The sequence below is a fragment of the Carettochelys insculpta genome, chromosome 2, assembly GCF_033958435.1.
Source record: "Carettochelys insculpta isolate YL-2023 chromosome 2, ASM3395843v1, whole genome shotgun sequence".
NCBI classification, from domain to species: domain Eukaryota; kingdom Metazoa; phylum Chordata; order Testudines; family Carettochelyidae; genus Carettochelys; species Carettochelys insculpta.
In genome coordinates this window covers 162,114,836-162,134,682 of record NC_134138.1, presented here as the reverse complement: position 1 = coordinate 162,134,682, position 19,847 = coordinate 162,114,836, and the positions used below count along the sequence as shown (strand labels likewise).

Sequence of the window (19,847 nt, the reverse complement as noted above, 5' to 3'; positions counted from 1 at the left end):
GGTCTTCCATGGCGGCCATCAGCTCATCAGAGTTTGAGACATGCTCTGTCCAGCCCCTGCAGGGCTCTATGGTCGCCGCATGCAGCAGCCCTTAGCTCAGGGCTTCTGGCTGCTGCTGCTGCTGCTGCAGCGGGGGGTCCATGCTGCATGCATGGGGTCTGCAACCGGTTGTCAGCTCTGTGGATCTTGTGCTGTGCAGGCCGAGTGCGTCTGGGAGGGGCCCTTTAAGGCAGCGGCTTGGGGCTTTGCTTGCCCCTTATTTCAACGGGGAGCGCTTGTGCATGGGGATGCTCCGCATTTCCTTCTGGGGCGGCTCCTTTCGACGTTCTCCGTTGCTACTTCAACATTGAACGCTGATGGCACCAGTCCTGTAGTACGTGTAGACGATACGCATCGAAATAGCCTATTTCGATGTTCTTACTTTGACATAGTGTGCTAGTGTAGACGTAGCCCATACGTTTTTATTTTTGCCCTTTATTGATCACAGGTATCTTATGACAAAAACTTCTGTCGACAAACCCCTGTAATCTAGACATAGCCTGAAAGAGGTTGCCCTCACACTGCACCTATTGGATATAGTTCTCCTTTGACTTAATTTAGCTACTAATTCAGTTACTAAGTATACATTTTTAATCACAAATAAATCTGTAGCTCACTTTCAATGCCTGTTTTTACCCTTTTTCATAGGCCAGGTTTTATAAACCTTCTATCACTTTTGTTTCTCTCTCTGAGACTACATCCTGTCCATATCTTTTCTATGCTGCATTGGACAGAACTGTGCAGTGCTCTGTGCTGGTGAGGTCTCAGCTGGATTAAGGTAGAATGGTTTCCTCTGAATAGCTTATACAGTAGACCCCAAGTTACACAGAGGTTGCGTTCCTCACAACCCCTGCATACCTCAAATTTTGTGCAAGTCAGGAGAGATGGGTATCAGGTGGCAGCCTGCTTCTTGGATCCCCTGGGCTTGCAGGAGCCGGGAAACTGACTAGCCACAGCAGTTTGTCCCCTGCTAGGGGGCTGGAGCAATTTCAATTTGCACTTAATGCACGTTAATGTGAGTTAAGTGCAAATCGAAATCGTGCATACCAGGGGATTACTGTATATAAACACGCTTCTTAGTATACCCACAACATAAGCTTGTCTCATAATTGCATCAGATTGTTGACTCATAGCCAGCCTGTGATCCACCATAACCCTAAGATCCTTTTCAGCATTACTACCCCAGAGCTAACTATTCCTCATTTTGAGGTCATGCACTGGATGTTCCTTTCTAAGTGAAGTACTTTGAACTCTCCCTCTTTTTATTAAATCTCATCTTCTTCAATTTAGATCAATTCTCCAATTTATCAAGGTCATTTTGAATTCTAACACCCTGTCCCTCAAAGGGCTTGCAAACCCTCCAAACTTGATGTCATTCACAGATTTTATAAAGGAGACTCTCCACTCCATCGTCCAAGAGATCCATAACAATATTGTGTAGTGCTGTACTTAGGACTGACTCCTGTGGGATCTCTTTGGATATGCCCCTCCACATTAACGTTGAACCACTGGTAATTACTCATTGAGTACATTTTTTTCAACTAGTTATGCACCCATTTTATAGTAATTTCATGTAGGCCACATTTCCCTAGTTTTATTTAATTCTTACTGGACTGAGAAAATATCCACGTACATTTCCGTTGCAAGAGAGACCACATCACTTACTACTAGTCCTGGTCTTCCAGGGGGTCCTGGAGGCCCTGACATAAAAAATCCTCCACTTGGTTCTCCTTTTTCCCCTTTGAAGCCAGTTTCTCCAGTGTCTCCTTTTTCACCCTTAGAAGAGAAAGCATTTAAAAATTAAGTTGAACAGGATAGGAACCTGACACTGACCCCATAAAATTACACAAAAAATCTCAATACAGTATAATGAGACCTTAAATTCTGGTTTTTGATATAACACCGTTCCTCAAAAAATGTATAATAAAAATGAATAATTTACTCCCTAGGCTTCAAGGGCAAGATTTTTCTCACAGAAGTAGGGATGTTTACTGTAATTCTCCTTCTGCTATGCTCCAAAACAAGATTCTATATTGCAATTATGCCTTCACCCTACAGGCAGTGGGAGGAAAAGTCTCAATAACTGCAAAGAGGCAGGCTCCACTTCCTTTTCTTTGGTCATTGACAAAGCAGACTATAAATTTCACAAAAATAGAGCTGATATCTAAAGTTGTGTTGAAGAGCAGGGATTACTGCACACAGGTGGAGAGAAAATGAAGGAGGTATGATGGGAGAATGTATGGCACGCAAAATATTGGCATATAATTTTCTCTTGCACTGTTCTTCTCCTAATTTATTCCGGAATTACTCCAAAATAAGCTATTCTGGAATAATGCATCTACACTACAGGAAAGCCTCAAAATAAGCAAAACTTATTCCAAAGTAGTGTGTCCACAAACTATAAGGCCTTCCAGGGGCTCTAAGCCAAGATACTATGTCTAAACAGGAGCCTTATTTTGGAATAAATTATCCAGAATAGTTTATTTCAAAATACTCCTATTCCCTGTCTACACAGCCCCTATTCCAAAATATCTGTTCCAGAATAGGCACTATTCTTTGTGAATTAGTTTTACCAAATTCAAAATAAGCCACCTGTTATTTCAAAATAGCAATTGTATTGTGTAGACACTCACAAACTTATTTTGAAACAGAGACCATTGTTCTCCCCATTTAATAAGAGCCACATCAACAGAAGTTCCAGTTTCTCTTAGTTTAGTTCTGCAGTTTTGTCAGATGTTTGTTTTCCCTCTACTCTTCCTTCTGAGAAATAAGATAGTAAATAGAAGTAGCAGAGGAATGAGCAAAAATTAGTGAGTTCCAGGACAGGTGACAAAACAGACGGAAGGCCAGGGGTGGGAGTTAGGCGACTTAAAGATGTTGTGATTGACAGATTTTCCCTCTTGCTTCCTGGTAAATTGAGTTGTAAAGCTTGTTGTATGGCATTTTGTATTATATATGGGGGAAGAAATGCCAGAACAGCACTTTGTAGATAAAAGCATCTGTTAAATCAAATAAGCCACCTCCGGTCCAAAGGAGGGAAATATCTACCTTCGAGTTTGATGCAGGCTATACATTACAGCACAGAAAATATAATTGGGCTTAGTTGAGCAGGACAAAAATCTGATAACAAGCCTTCTCTATAGTAATAATAATATTCTTTCAAGGGGCTTGGTTGTACCATTACATAACACTTTGATTTAATTTCTTCTGGTGACATCACTATAATATTCTGATTACATTACACTAGGAAGCTTATACAGATACAAGACAGGATATTACAGCTCTAATTCAGTTAGAGCAAAATAGAAGCATTTTAAGTTAATATTCCATTCATATTCAGCTCCAACACTTAAGTAATCCATAGTGAGAGTGCAGATGAATGCTGAAAAAGAGAGGTCTGGGTCAAGTGGTTTTCCTTAATAAGTTACTTTGGAGAACAAATAAAGGGAGTCAGAAGTATTGGCTCTCAACAGTTCCTTTATTTTATCAAGTCTGTAAAATGGTTTGTGCAGCATCCATCTCCTTTCCTTTTATCACTGAAAAAGGAGACTAAAAATTTCACAGAAGTAGAGCAACTATTTGAAGGCACGTTGAAAAGCAAGGATTACTGCCTCTGGGGAGGGAAAAGAAAGAGGGGAATGGAAGGAAAGATAGCATCGGCACTTATTTTTCCTTGTACTTCTCCTATGCTACAGAGAAAATCATCAGCGCGTGTGGGAGAACGGATGACAGGAAGTCTGTACAAAAACTGATTTTTCATGTAGTAAATATAGCTAAATTTGCTGTAACAGTCTTTTTGAAAGCAAAAGTTCTCTCACTCCACTGCTGGGTATGAAAGAGTTTGAGAAAGAGAGAGGAATTAACTTACACTAGAAGATTCGAAGTAGATAATGACAAGGTCCAAATCACTTTCATACAATTTGTGGAAAAAGAAATAAAAAAAAAAAAAAACAGGAAAAACCTATCATCATAGATTCATAGGGCTTGAAGAGACCTCAGGAGTAAGACGTAGAGAGTTTTTTCCATGTTAGTAACCTCTTTTTCACATGTGATATAATACGTAACAATGTGATAATTTGCTTGTTCAGCAATTAATTTTAATAATTGCATAATGTATCATTTTATAATTTCTGACCTAAATCAATTATTGTTTGTATGTCATCTTGTACGTTAATTTTTTTTTTTTTTTTTTTTTTTTTTTTTTTACATTTAATGCATATTAAGTTATAGGGTTAAAAAAAGCTGAACAGAACAAAGCTACAAATGGGAAGTAATTACCTTCATGCTGTTAACAAAGTGGCTGAAATATGTTGAAGACAGAGGAGGACCTGAAAAAAAAAATCAAGCAAATTATTTTAATGCAAAAATCATGTGTACTTTCCATTTTAGAAAGGCTGCATTGTCCACATTTTTCATTTTAGAAGACCATTATCTGCATGACTTTTGAAGTTTAAAATATCACTCTCCTCCATTATCATCTTGACCTTTTAGACATGGTAAAATTTTGTTTCCTTATAGCAAAAGCCAGCATATGGTCTGTGTGCCAGCATCATTGCTAGTCTGGTGTCGGTGAGACTGTGTTTATGCTCTGGCGATAGATAGTCAGAGGCTACAGAGTCTGTACTTCGGTTTTCATGCTCCCACTCTGCTGTTTTGGGTAAGTTTGAGGAAAAAAAAGTTACAATGCTCAACAGCAACATAATGGACTTGCTTCAGAAAAGATACCTAGAATTCCCTGATGTATTCTAATCAGTTTAAATTAGAGTAATGGTTGAAAAGATTAATTGAATTCAAACAAATTGCAGGGAAATGAGTGTATTCATTCAAATCCTCGTAAAAATATGACACCATCTTGTGAGTCATTCATAAATTAAAATATACCACACTTCAGAAAGGCAGCAAAAGTAGCTTTCCGGATATCTTTTGAGCAAAGACTTAACGACTGCTCCTGCGAGGGAAGCTGGTAACTTGTTTTCCAATAAGGAAGCGCTAATGCTCTCTGCAAAATACACACCCAATATAAAATCAATACTATGCTTGATTTTAATACTCAGGGGACTGATGCAAGTCCACTGGAGTAAATTGAAAGGTTCTCACAGACTTCTGTGGGCTTTGGATCAGGCACTGTAAGAGCTATTGGGTTCCACATTACATCTGGAATTTCAGTGAAGGAAAAAAAGTCTAATTCATGCGTAGCTTTACAGGTGTTGCTTTTATCTGCTCCACACATATCTGCATTTATGAAGGTATTCACAAAAACATCTATTGGGTTAATGTAGCCCAAGGACCAGCAGCCCTGGGAACTACAAGTTGTAGACTACAAACTGTGGTATGCTGGGAGAACTTCCTCAGTTCCTGCCAGGATGTATCCTCTGCACCCAGCAGGGTCTCAGCAAAGACTGAACTAGAAGCAGCACGCAGGTTGCAGGCAGACAGAGGAGGCTGCGGAACAGTGATCCTGTTTTGTGTTTTTTACAGGTTGGACGAAAGAGCTTTCTGGGTACCCAGAGAAGAGTTTAAGTGACATAGAGGGAGGACATAGACTTGGCTGTTGTGGGGCTTAGTTACTGTGGGAATTAGAACATGTTTGTAAGGGGGTTATGCTGTAAGCAGTGCTCTCTGCCCCAGCAGGGTCTCAGCAGAGACACAAACCAGACAACATTTCCCAGAATATTATCGGGCTTAGTGATTTATTTCCAAATTCTGCAAAGAATCTAAGTAGATGCCTAACTCAGACAGATGTGGGACTATGCCAACGCTTAAAGGTAGCCATGGACTTTACTCTGCAGAATCAGGGTATTCATAAACTGTAATTAACTTAAAACTCTGTCTAGGCACAGGAAATAAATATGACATTAAAATGTATTCAGCATTTTGCAGTTAAAATAAATCCACTTGAAAAGCACATGTCGTGCTCTGCAATCATATTTATAATACCTGGTAGTCCAGGTGAGCCTCTCTCTCCTTTTTCACCTTTTAAGCCTGGTGGGCCATGCAGTCCCCAGGAGCCTGCCTCTCCTTTCACACCTGCCAAAAAATATTGCCAGAAAATGAAATGTCTCCTTAGCATGTGTGATGGGGTTCAGGGGTCCCCCTGCACTGCACCCCGTCCGCTGGCAGGAGTGACTCTCACTCAGCAGGTACAACAGCAGGTTTATTAGGCAACAGATGTCCAGTTTCTCACAGAAGCAACAGCATAGCAGCCAGAGACAGTCCTTCCAACCTGTCCTGGGGGAAAGACCCCGAGGGGTGCCCCTCTGGGGTGTAGCTTTCCCCTCCTCAGGCTGGCTGCCTTCCAGCTCTCCCTTTTCCTAGCCTCTAACTGCCGCCCCCGATTCAAAAACCCAGCTGAGCTCCTCCCTGCTCTTTGTTTAGGCAGAGGTGTTATCTGCCAGTTGTAGCCCCAGGGTCATCCTTAGCCACTGGGAGCTGCTGTTTGCCTCGGACATCCAGCCTGACTCACACATGCACCCCCCCCACTCCATCACATCTCTCCCCCCTTCCAGACCGCACTGAGCGGGGTCACTTAGCCAGTGACCTGGGGAAGTTCGGGGCCCTCCCTGCGTGACAGGGCATCGGCTATGGTGTTGTTGTTCCCCTTGACGTGGACCACCTCCATGTCGTAGTCCTGCAGGAGCAGACTCCACCGCAGGAGCTTGGCGTTGGCCCCTTTCATGTGATGCAGCCAGGTCAGGGGTGAGTGATCGGTGTACACGGTGAAACGCCGTCCAAACAGGTACGGCTGCAGCTTCCCCAGCGCCCACACCATGGCCAGACATTCCTTCTCTATGGCCGCGTAGCTCTGCTCCCGGGGCAGCAGCTTCTTACTCAGGTACACGATGGGGTGTTTCTCCCCTTTGTCAGTCACCTGCATTAGCACCGCCCCCAGCCCCACGTCCGAGGCATCGGTGAACACCAGGAAGGGCTTGTTGAAGTCTGGATTTGCCAGCACTGGGGCCCTGACCAGAGCCTCCTTCAGCGCGCAGAGGGCCTCTTGGCACTGCTCGGTCCAAACCACCTTGTCAGGCTTTCCCTTTTTACACAGCTCCGTGAGGGGGGCTGCGATGGAGCTAAAGTGGGGCACAAACCTCCGGTAGTACCCCGCCATCCCAATGAAGGCCTGGACCTGCTTCTTAGTCTGGGGTGTTGGCCAATCTCTGACAGCCTCCACTTTAGCTGGCTCTGGCTTTAAGCAGCCGCTGCCCACCTTGTGGCCCAGGTAGGTCACCTCAGCCATTCCCACCTTGCACTTCCCTGCCTTGATAGTCAGACCAGCCTTCTGGAGTCGGTCCAGCACCTGCTTGACCTGGGACACATGGTCCTCCCACGTCTGGCTGAAGATGCAAATGTCGTCCATGTAAGCCAGGGCAAAGCTCTCCATTCCCTTCAGTAGCTGGTCCACCAGACGCTGGAAGGTAGCGGGTGCCCCCTTGAGGCCGAAGGGCAGGACCAAGAACTCGTAGAGCCCCACAGGAGTGATGAAAGCCGACTTCAGCCGGGCATCTTGGTCTAATGGCACTTGCCAGTACCCCTTGGTGAGGTCTATGGTGGTGAGGTAACGGGCTCCCCCCAGCTTGTCTAAAAGGTCATCAGGCCTGGGCATGGGGTAGGCGTCCGAGACAGTGATGGCGTTAAGCTTGCGATAGTCCACACAAAACCGAACAGACCCATCTTTTTTAGGGACTAACACCACGGGAGAGGCCCAGGGGCTGGACGAGGGTTGGATCACCCCCAGAGCCAGCATGTCTTCAACCTCCCGCTCTATGTCCTGAGCCGTCCTCCCTGTGGCTCTGAATGGCACACACTTGATAGGGGCGTGGGTGCCTGTCTCTATCCGGTGGACAGCCAGGTCAGTGCGTCCGGGTCTGTCCGAGAACAGCTGTTGATGCGAATGCAGCACCTCCTTGATCTCCGTCTGCTGGGCAGGGGTCAGCTGGTCTGAGAGGGGAATAGACTCCAGCAAGGAGCCGGCTCCAGTCCTTGTGAGTAAATCCACCAAGGGATCTTCCCCCTGCCCCTCCCAGTGTCTGCACACGGCCAGCACCAAGTTCTGCCTGTCCCAGTAAGGTTTCATCATGTTCACATGATAGACCCGGTGGCGGTGGGCCCGGTTCGACAGTTCCACCACATAATTCACGTCATTTAGCTGTTTGACGACCTTGAAGGGCCCATCCCAGGCCGCTTGCAGCTTGTTCCGCCGCACAGGTATAAGGACCATCACTTGATCCCCGGTGGCATAGGCTCGGGCCCTGGCGTTACGGTCATACCAGACCTTTTGCTTCCTTTGGGCCATGGAGAGGTTCTCCCTGGCCAGGCCCATGAGCTCGGTGAGTTTTTCCCGGAAGGTCAGTACATACTGTACCACTGACTCCCCTTCAGGGGAGGCCGTCCCCTCCCACTCTTCTCTGAGCAAGTCCAAGGGTCCCCGTACCCTCCTTCCATACAGCAGCTCAAACGGGGAGAACCCCGTGGATTCCTGGGGCACCTCCCTGTATGCAAACAGCAGGTGGGGTAAGTACTTGTCCCAGTCATGGGGGTATTGATTCATGAAGGTTCTCAGCATCTGCTTCAGAGTCCCATTGAACCTCTCCACCAGCCCATTGGTCTGCGGGTGGTAGGCTGTGGCCCAGGTGTGCCGGACCCCACACTTGTCCCACAAGCTTTGCAGTAGGGCCGACATGAAGTTGGACCCCTGATCTGTGAGGACCTCCTTGGGGAACCCCACTCTGCTGAAAATGGACAGCAGTGCATCTGCCACGGTGTCAGCGTCGATAGAGGTCAAGGCCACTGCTTCTGGGTATCGCGTGGCAAAATCTACCACTACCAAAATATATTTCTTCCCCGAACGCGTTGCCTTGCTGAAGGGGCCCACTATGTCTATAGCCACTTTCTGGAAAGGCTCCTCTATGATGGGCAGTGGCCGCAGGGCAGCTTTCCCCTTGTCCCGGCTCTTCCCCACCCTCTGGCAGGGATCGCAGGACAGGCAATACAGACGGACAGCTGCAAAGATCCCTGGCCAGAAAAAGTTCTGTAACAACCTTCTCCTGGTGCGGTGGATCCCCTGGTGTCCTGCGAGCGGGACATCATGAGCTAGGTACAGCAGCCTGCGCCGGTACTTTTGGGGAACCACCAGTTGCCTCTGGACCTTCCATGGCTCCGCTTTGCGTCTGGGAGCCCATTCCCGGTACAGGAATCCCTTTTCCCACAGGAATCTCTCCCTGCAGCCCTCCCCCAGCTGCGGAGCTGGGCTGAGACTGGCCAGTTCCCTCAGCTTCTGCAAGGAGGGGTCTCTCTGCTGCTCTGCCTGGAATTCTTCCGCTCGGGCAGGAGCGGAGGCTACTTCCCCATCCCTGCCTGGCTCCAGCATCCCTGGCCTGTGAGATCTGGTTTTTGGGAGCCCCCTTTCTCTCAGGGTTGGCCCCTGTGGCTTTGGCTGGGCCTGTACCCCTGAATCTGGGGAGCGCACCCCTCGTTTTCTTTGGCTACGGGTCAGGACCAGGGCACGAGGGCGTTCACCTTGCCAGTTCTCCAGGTCAGCCCCCATCAGTACATCTGCCGGCAAATGGCTGTGCACGCCCACTTCCTTGGGGCCTTCCTTCTTCCCCCATTTCAGGTGCACCCTCGCCATGGGCACCTTGAAAGGGGTCCCATCAATTCCTGTTATCGTCAGGTGGGAATCGGGTATCATGCAGCCCGGTGCCACCACCCCGGGTCGGGCCAGCGTCACGTCAGCGCCTGTGTCCCAGAACCCCGTGACCTTTTTCCCATCTACCTCGAGGTGTTTGAGACACTTGCTCCACAGAGGTAGCGCTGCCCCCACTCTGTAAACTGGCCTCTGAGCCTTTGGTCCCCCTGAGGAGCTGGTCTGTGGGGCGGATTCGGCCCAATCTGAGTGCCCCTTGTCAGCACCACCCGCCTTGGCCGCCAGCCCCTCTGACTTCTGGGACCCCACCCAGTTGACTCCATGACCCCCCGGCCTGCTCAACCTGTCTGGGAGCCTGGGGCACTGGGCTGCTCTATGCCCCTTTCGCCCACAGCGGTAACAACCTGGGTCTGGTTGTGTCCCTCGGGCCGGCTGCTCTGTCCGGGCTCTGTTTGGCTCTCTGGGGGGTGGGTGGCTGGCCCCTCTTTCCTGGGCTTGCCCAAGAGGTGGTCCCCTCTGTCGTACAGTTAGGGACCGGTCTCTCTGAGATTCTCGGTTTCTCCAGGACTCCCTCTCCCTCCGGGACTCCCTCTCCTTGTGGGGCTCACTTTCAAACCTGGCCCGGCTGTTTGTGAAGTCATCTGCCAGTTTCCCTGCATCATGTGAGTCCCCTGGCTTCCGGTCCACGAGCCACACCCTCAGGTCAGGTGCGCACATCTCGTAGAATCGCTCCACAACCGCCAGCTCGATCAGGTCCTCTACGGACTGGACTCCCATTCCGAATGCCCACTTCTGGTAGTATTGCTTCAGGCGGGCGGTTGTATCTACGTGGGTTTCCTCCGGCCTCTTCTGCGCCTCCTGGAACTTCTTCTTGTACATCTCCGGAGTCAGCCCGAACTTATGCAGCAGGGCCTGTTTGAACCGTTCATAGTCCCCAGGCTGCAGCCCCACCAGCTGGCTGAGCACCGCTGCGCCCTTCCGGCCTAGCAAGGGGGTGAGGTGCCGGAGCCACTCATCTGGGGGAACCTCATGCAACTCACAGGCTCGCTCGAAGGCGGTAAGGAACTCGTCCATGTCCCCTGTGTCCTGACACTGGGCCAGCACACGCGTCTCCAAGTGACTGGCCACCCCGAGCCGTCTGGCCCTCTCCCCGCTTACCGCAGCTGGGGCCTCTTGGCGTCTCGCCTCTGCCATGGTTCGCTCATGCTCCCGCTCTCGCTCTCTCTCCTCCCGCTGTCTCTCTTGTAGCTGGCACTCGTGCTCACGCTCTCTTTCTCGTTCCTGGCGCTCAAGCTCACGCTCTCTTTCTCGTTCCTGGCGCTCACGCTCTCTTTCCCGTTCCTGGTGCTCCAGTTCCTTTAATTTCACCTCGAGTTCCAGCCGTCTCAGCTCTGCGGCGGGGGACTCTGCCCGCGATGGACCACCGCTAGCTGAGCGCGACCTGGTGGGCACCGCGTCTGTCGGACGGCGTCGAGCCCCTGCTCCTGTCGGAGAATCCGAAATGCTTCCCGAGGCTGACCGGCCACTTTCTGCCGGGACAGGCTCTGCCCCCCCGGATCGGTCATTCTCTTCCAGCTGTGCAATCAGCTGGGCCTTGGTCGCCTTCCCCACGGTCAGGCCCCTCTCTCTGCACAGCCCTGCTAGCTCTGCCTTCAGGAGTCGGGTATAATCCATCTCCCAGCTATTTCCCGGGGTATCCACTCACCAGCAGCAGCTGCAGGAATGGCTCTGTTCCCCCTCTGGCTCTTGTGAGACTCCTTCCTTCTCTGGTGCTCAGTCAGCCACTGCTGGGAGCTCATCCGTGGGTGCAGTGCATCCCACTTCTGACACCAGTGTGATGGGGTTCAGGGGTCCCCCTGCACTGCACCCCGTCCGCTGGCAGGAGTGACTCTCACTCAGCAGGTACAACAGCAGGTTTATTAGGCAACAGATGTCCAGTTTCTCACAGAAGCAACAGCATAGCAGCCAGAGACAGTCCTTCCAACCTGTCCTGGGGGAAAGACCCCGAGGGGTGCCCCTCTGGGGTGTAGCTTTCCCCTCCTCAGGCTGGCTGCCTTCCAGCTCTCCCTTTTCCTAGCCTCTAACTGCCGCCCCCGATTCAAAAACCCAGCTGAGCTCCTCCCTGCTCTTTGTTTAGGCAGAGGTGTTATCTGCCAGTTGTAGCCCCAGGGTCATCCTTAGCCACTGGGAGCTGCTGTTTGCCTCGGACATCCAGCCTGACTCACACATGCACCCCCCCCACTCCATCACAGCATGTGAGAGTTGTTGCAATGTATAATTTACAAATACGAAGTAATAAATAATTCTGGTAGCAATGAACAAACCTCAAAAGGGCTGTGTAGAGGTTCTAAATACATTGCTGTTTAGTCAAACTTTGAGACCCTTTCCTCTGATTACGAGCTGACCCAGCTTTCTCCATAACTATTTAAGAGCCACCAATATTTTCTCCCTTCCCATGACATTTCAAAAGAGCTGCCATTTCCTCTTTGCCTCCAGAACCTGAAATCACCCCTCTGCAAGGGTGTTTCTCTCTTCACTGCCATCCCCAAAGCCTGAGGCCATGTCTACATGGACAGCGCTGCAGTGGTGCAGCTCAACCGATTCAGCAGTGTGCTGCAGCATATATGATGGAGACTATCTATGCTGATGGCAGAGAGACTCTCCTGTCCACACCGAAGAAAACACACACACACACCACTCCGCACCCCTGTGAGTCGCTTAAGCTATGTAGCCGGAGAAGCTCTCCCACTGATGTAGCACTGTGCATACCACCACTTGTGCTGGCCTAATGTAGGGCGAGGGGAAGGAGTGGGAGAGAATATTCACCCCTCTGAGTAACAGAAGCTTTGCAGACATAGGTGTCTGGGTTCCCAATACAATGAGTGGGAGAAACAGACTCTTCAAATGGCAACCCACAAAGCCAGCAGGCTGGGTGGGGAGCTGCCTAAGCTAGCCAGTAGGAGATGTTAATTTCACATTAACAGAGTTTGCTGTTGAGATGTGTTCCTGAAGCCCTGGTTGTGTGACTGCACACTCCATACATGGCCACAGCCGCCTATGACAAAAACACTTAATGGCTAGGACAGCAGCTGCACCCCACACAGCCATATCTGTGTATCTTATCCCTGTCCAAGACATACCAGCTCTGAGAGACAAGATAGTTCAGTCTCAGGGTTCATTCTTTCCATGGTCTCTACCCCAAACACTGCCAACAGGGTGCTAGTTTGTACCAACAGGAGTGGTGGGTTTTGGTATGTGGACACTAGTTTAGTAGTAACACAACTGCGACCCCAAATACATTTTTATAATGTAGGTCATCTAATAGCCAAGAGATAGTTGAGACTTTTGCTCACTACAGGTGAGGTCAAATTTGACACAATACATTTCTATAAGAAGGAAAAAAATCTAATAGCTTACCATGAATGTCAGCTTCTGCGTTTCCAGCACGAGCAATGCTGACCTATGCCCAAAGAAATATATTCAGAATATTACCTATACAAATTTACACATATTATACAGCATTTAGCATAATAGGGACCTGATTCTGAATAGGGTTTTTGTGTGCCATGGCAGAACATATAATTAACAATTTAAGCTGTATTAGTCAACTTGCCAATGTCCAACTAACAGCCAGATAAGACATTCAGTACTGTGCATTCTTCAACATGCAGCATGCTTGCAATGGGAGGTAAAACATGCATCTTGCAATATCAACCAAATTCTGTTTTTCAGTTATTCTAGTATAACTCAGGGTAGCTCAGTTCGAGCCACTAGAATGACTCCAGATTTACATCAGTGTAATTGAGAGCAGAATTTGATTTTTAAGATAGCAGATTGTGTTTGCAGAGCTCTTCACCAAATATTAACACACATCAATGGATGTTTATATGCAGCTTCCATAGCTGTCAAAGACACTTGAAAGAAAGAGCAGCGTGCTCTAAGCATGGGACTGAAAATCAGGAATTCCTGGGTCTAACACTAATTCTTGTCTGGAGTCCGACAGGCAAACTGATTGCCTGTCTGTAAAATCAGGAGAAAATAACCCACCTTCTTAAGATATTGTGAAGATGAATTAAGGTTGGCACAATGCACTCAGTGGATATAATACTACACAATGCTAATTATTACTGCTAAGATTAATTACATCATATTCATACATTTAAAAATTCCACCATGCAACCGCTGCAAGAAAAAGTACAGTTCTGCAACATTCACTGTTCAGAGTTAACTTCATTGGGTCCATTTGCATGAGGAATGCTTGCAGGATTCTGTCCATGGTTCCTTATGAATACTCACTTATGCAGATGTGTAGAGCAGAGTATATGCACAGATTTGGTTAGTCTTGTGATGTTTTTCACAGATGTAGGGCAAAGTTATCTTGCATATTTATATTGCAGCTGCATCAGCTGATTTGGGCTCACAGTCTTAGGCTGCAGGACTATTTAATTGAGACAGACATTTGGGCAAATATTTTCCAAGTTATTGTAACTTGTTCACGGCAAATTAACTGTTCTTTCATGTCTCTTTCTCTCTTACCTGAAATCACTCAAGCCTATGATGACAAATTCTTCTTTTTTTTTTAATTAAAAAAAAAGTCTCGGTGGTATGTATGAAAGTGAAGCATGATGATTTAAGCTAACCTAACTGGCTGATGTGGGTTACTGTCTTCTTGCAGGCAGCAAGCTTAATTTCTGCTTAATGTGAGAGGGACTGGATGCTGCAAGAAGTCTCCTGGGAACTTAAGCACTGGTGTTCACTGTTATCTGCAAAGCCAGGTTTAGATGGCAGAGTCTTGAAAAGTTTGCTGGCAAAGCAGACCAAGCTGGTGTGTCCAGGAGCTGCCCCACAGCTTGGCAATAGGAGTGCTCACTCTTGGACTGCATCTGCACTACGAGATAAAATCGAATGTAAAGGTGTTAGCTCGATATTAAAACGTCACTGTTTTCCCTGTAAATACCTTTAGCTTGATTTATTGATCCCTAACACTGCCAACAAAATGTTGATATTATGGGATGGGTATAGCATCAATTTCAAATTTCAAATAAAGGCCAGTGTGGAAGTGCCATGTCTTTTATTGGAATTTATTAGCTTCCAGAAGCGTCCTGTATGTATCCCACAAAGCTATGCAATGATGCTCCATGTATGGCCTATTCCTTCTCCACTGCTCTCCATCCAGGTGCACAGGAAGAAGGTCACAGAAAGCCTGCAAATTTTTGCTTGAATTAGAATTAAAATCTGAATTCTGCAGTGCCCAGGCCTGCAAATATAAAGGTCCGGACACGTGGCTGATGGAACTGGGTGGAGGCGGACAGGGCTGATAGCATAGCTGCCCGCTGCTATGCCAATGTGCTCAGAGGATGCGTGGCACAGGGAACCTGGGCAGGTTTGGATGTGGGCTGAAGGTACAGATGCCCGCTGCTACACCAACGTCTCCAGTGGACGCACTGCTGACGGAACTGGGCGGGGGTGGACAGGGCTGATGACATAGCGGCGGGCAGCTGTGCTAATGTCCACAGAGGATGCGCAGCACAGGGAACCTGTGTGGATTTGGGGGGGGAAGGGGGGGGTCTGAATTCTGTTCCTGAGTGCTATGAATTCTGGGACAGTGCTTTGCATTCTGGGATTCTAACATGAAACACCCACAAGCAACTTCAGCTAAGGCATTGTGGGATGAGTACGCACAATGCACTGCTCATGCTGTTGATCTTAGATAGGGCAATGGGGCCATGAAAACTCGACACAGAAAAATGATGGGCTGAATTTCAAGAAGGTTTGTGGATACAAATTCAAATGCATAAGAATGAGGTTAAAAACCGTACTAAAAGTCAAATTTATCTTGTAGCGTAGACATAGTCTTGCTGAGGCAGAGGTAACGATCTGGCTGTAAGTTCCGTGTGAGTTGAGCATGATGTGAATGGAGCAATGGGAATGCAAGCCCAATTGAGGCAAAAGAAAATTGTTTTGCTTGTTTGATTGATGTGTGCTCTGCATACCCCGGCATTCAAAGAGAGGAGACAATTTTATACTGATTGTGCTCTGAGAGGTACCGTTCAACAAGAACTAAAAAGCCTACCACCATTTCCTTTAAAAAGTCAGTTGAAATACTCAGGACTCGAAGTACTTCTTTTAGAAATAAAAGCTCATCCTTTGGCTCTAACCTTGGTTCAAAAGTAAAATGAAAGAACGATGTTACAAAGCTTTTAGGCCCAATGTTCAAATGTTGTTTGTACCTCTCAAACTTTCCACAAGGCATTCACTGTTGAGTAGAAAAGTACTTGAAAAAAAATCACTGGTATCTTAAAGGTTTGCTACTACTTCATGGTGTACATTGGACATGTGACATTACCCAGGCAGAGGGCAAAGCAGAAGAGACTGCAGAGAGCTAAGACATGCACAGGACATGTGCTTGTATCACTTGTTCTCACAGCCATGCACTTGCATATTTGGTAAAAACAAGATCTGTACACAACTTACTGGCATTTTGCAGTGAGGTCTAGGAGAAATTGGGAAAACTGTCTATTTAACACGGGGAGGAAAAAGGATTCAGTAAATAAAGATGACAATACAACTAAATATTCAGATTTCATAAAGGATGACAAACAAAGGACCCAATCACAGCACAAAAATCTCATCCTGAATGGATTTTCTGGCTCCAATATTAGGAACACTCTTGGGGAATATGGGTCTGCCAGCAGGGGCTAGCCCATGTGGATGGGATAAAGCCCTTAAAGAAGAGTGCTTCCAAATTCTTTGTGTAAGAGGGTCTGCCCTATACACACCAGCTGAAAATCTGCCTGCAAGCCTGTGTGATGTGAAACAATTTCAAGGTTTTACCTTACAACGTATTTCAAGAACTGTGCATTACTGCAATGGTGGCAGGGCCCCACAGAACAACAAATACCTATAGGTACTTACTCCTTTGATGTGAACTACAGCCCCTGGAGGTCCAGGAGGGCCTGGGGGCCCAGGCAAGCCAGGGGGACCCTAGGAAGGCAAAGCAAGGAGGAAAAAGACATTTATTAGTGAGAACCTTTCACACTCCAGTGCCAGCTGACAAAACATAAGGACAAAAGAATGGCCACACTGGGTCAGACCAAAGGTCCATTTAACTCACGATCCTGTCTTTTGCTAACGCCAGATGCCCCAGGGGGAGTGAACAGGTAATTATCAAAGTGATCTCTCTCTTGTCATCCATTTCCAGCCTCTGACAAACAGAGTCTAGGGACACCTTTCCTACCCGTCCTAGATAATAGCCATTGATGGACTGATGCTCCATGAATTTAGTTATTTTTTGAACCCTGTTAACATCCTGGTCTTCACAACATCCTCTGGCAAAGAGTTCACAGGTCTACTATGCACTGCATGAATAAAAACTTCCTTTAATTAAAACACTAATTCCATTTGCTGACCCCCCCAGTTCTTATGTTATGGGAACAAATAGCTTCTCCCTATTCACTTTTTCCCACACCAGTCATGATTTTATAGACCTCTACCACATCCCCTCCCACTTAGTCTCCTTTTTCATCAGCTGAAAAGTCCCAGTCTTTTGACTCTTTCTCCGTTGTTGCTACTGGACAGCCCACCTCCACTTCTGGGTGTCAAGCAGCTAGTGAGCCATCAGCAAGGCCTGCCAATACGGAAGAGGGGAGGGGAACACAAAAAACAGTACAATTTGCCTGTTTTGAAGAAAAAGCTGGGACACTTGCATGAGGGCTTAAATACAGGAGTGTTCCTTTAAAAATGGGATGTCAGGCCACCCTGAGCAGGGGGCTCAGCAGAAAAGGCAGCACAGACTGTAAGCGGGGATACAGATGGATACAATGGATGAATGCAGGAAGAGGAGAAGAGGCCAGAGATTATCCGCCTGTATGCTGCTACAGCTGACTTCTTTTTCCATCTAAATCAACAACACTTGGATTTTGTTGGAGAACACATGAAAACTCATATTATTTAGAACAGATGAACCAGGTAATAAGATCCCCTTATCTGATGAAAACGTCACAGAATTAAAGGCTGAAGAGATTATTAGGGTTGTGTAGTCTGACCTCATGCAGATCACAGTCTATAGAATTTAAAACCAGTATTGAGGCTATTAACTTTTTTTTTTTTAAGCTGAAGGCTAACTTCCAGAAAGCCATCCAGTCTGGACAAAGATTTCAGGAGCTAGAGAATCCATCACATCCCTTTGGGAGTTTGTTAATGACTCTCACTGTAGGAAATCTGTGCCTAATTTCTAATTTGAATTTGTCTGGCTTCAGCTTCCAGCCACTTTGCTTTATGAAAAAGCTCTTAAGGACCTGGTGTTTTCTTCCTCTGCACTTCCAGCTGTAGGAATCCAGGATAGTACACTAGGGAAGTCCCTTCTCTGTGTTCCTATTGACAAGCTAAGACATTACCACCACCTGCGTTCATCACTATGAGGAAGGATTAGAACCTTGGGTGGAGTATTTCTTAAACAAGCCGGTCCAGAAGGGCACATAATAGGACTCACAGCACAAATCAGCTGAAATGTACAGCTGTGTAACTCCACCGAAAGGATAATGAACTGGGATACTGAGGTATTTCTGATGTGAACTGAATCATCTAAGCCTCTTTTATACCATATTCGTATGGCACTCATTTATCTAGTAAAACAACAGTGTAGCTGCTGGTGTACGTGGAGCTCAGAGTGGGAGGAAAATACCTGCACCTTGTCCTCCCTCATAGCTGCACTGTTGTTGGTATTAAAGCTATACATGCACTGGTACTAATTTTTCCAGGAGAGACACAGCCTAGCATGGTACAAGAATTCCAGTACACCTACAAGAATGTAATTGCCAGATGTTCTATGGAAATGGAAGAAAGATATCCTAGAACTTTTACTTATGCTGAGCAGCACTTGTTCCTGGGCTACTTGCATGAGTGCTGCCAAGGGTCAACAAAAATTACAGAAGCTGGAGTTTTGTTTGTCAAGCTCAAAAGCATTTGTGAATTCAACAAACTGTAGAATGTTGAACATGCTAATCTTATAGGGCCCGATCCTAAACATGCTTCTTATCTGTGTAGTGTTTGATGAGGGACCCCCGCCCACAAGTGCTACCAGGTAAAATGTTTGAAAGATGAAGCCCTTAGCTTGTGGCAATAGCTATCGTTATCTTGGGCCTAACTGAGCCACATTTCAAGTAGCAGTTATCTGAGTATCTCATTGAAGTCAATATAACCAGGCACACAATATGTGCTGCTCAAATGGAGTTAGGATTACAGAAATTGGGTCTGAATTATTATTTATCAGGAGAAATGGCATGATCATGTTATCATTTCTCAGTATTGCAAACTGTTCTTATTCCTGGAATAGATTCATATCTATTAGCCTCAACACAGGATTAATGCTTGTTTACAAGGAATTCCAGTACCACTGCAGAACTTACATATAATGTTACACCCCGTTCACCTTTTACACCTTTTAGTCCATTCAATCCTGGGCGGCCCTGAAATGAAAAGAAATACTTTAGTGTCAGTACAGAAGTAAACTGCTATTTTTAGTCCCTCTAAAAGACCTTAACACGTACAGGTCGTCCAGGAATACCAAGTTCTCCTTTAGGTCCCGGAGGTCCTTCTGGTCCCTGGAGAGAAAATACACAGAACTTGATTAGCTAAGAAGCGAAGCAAAATATTACATTTTTTATGTGGAATAGGATAGCGACTCATGTTTTGATTGTTTTGAAAGTGCAGTTGTGTTTTTAAAAAACATATTTCCCTGTATGCAGACTAATTCACTTCAGTAATTATTCTAAGAGTACAGATTTGAGGTAGATATGCCTGCATATGAAAAGATCGAACACCCAACATTGTGATCTTTGGAAGAAAAGGTTGACTTCACTGTCTTAAAATCTAACTTTCACTCAGATGTTGTGTCCAAAATGTTGTTCAAAGTTTTGCTGCCAAGGACTAAAGCATAGAAGAGATGTTATAAGCATCTGTCTATGGAACAGGAACTCTCTCTGTCTGCATGCCTGAGTGAATGTGTAATTTCCGAGTATTTCTATGTCAACTTCCTGCTAGTCTTGCATTTTTAAAATTATTTTTGAGTGAAGACTTTTGGGATGATTGAGAGTATGTCTGAACTGACCTCAGAATGTCTCTTAATTCCCAGACACCTCCTCCTAGATCTACTTTTCTGATCTGT

General features: G+C 46.6%; 1 protein-coding gene across 3 annotated transcripts in view; it reads right to left on the bottom strand.

Moving 5' to 3' along the window:
* The window catches only part of COL15A1 (collagen type XV alpha 1 chain), a 242,956-nt gene that overhangs the window by 19,471 nt on the left and 203,638 nt on the right, over window positions 1-19,847 (bottom strand). For all 3 annotated transcript variants that reach the window (XM_074987940.1, XM_074987942.1, XM_074987941.1), the window contains 8 exons: window positions 19,231-19,284; window positions 19,090-19,149; window positions 16,598-16,666; window positions 16,157-16,198; window positions 13,100-13,142; window positions 5,977-6,066; window positions 4,318-4,367; window positions 1,705-1,815 (listed from right to left, as the gene is read on the bottom strand). In XM_074987940.1, the coding sequence (XP_074844041.1) occupies window positions 1,705-1,815; window positions 4,318-4,367; window positions 5,977-6,066; window positions 13,100-13,142; window positions 16,157-16,198; window positions 16,598-16,666; window positions 19,090-19,149; window positions 19,231-19,284 (519 nt within the window). The remainder of the gene's footprint in view (window positions 1-1,704; window positions 1,816-4,317; window positions 4,368-5,976; window positions 6,067-13,099; window positions 13,143-16,156; window positions 16,199-16,597; window positions 16,667-19,089; window positions 19,150-19,230; window positions 19,285-19,847) is intronic.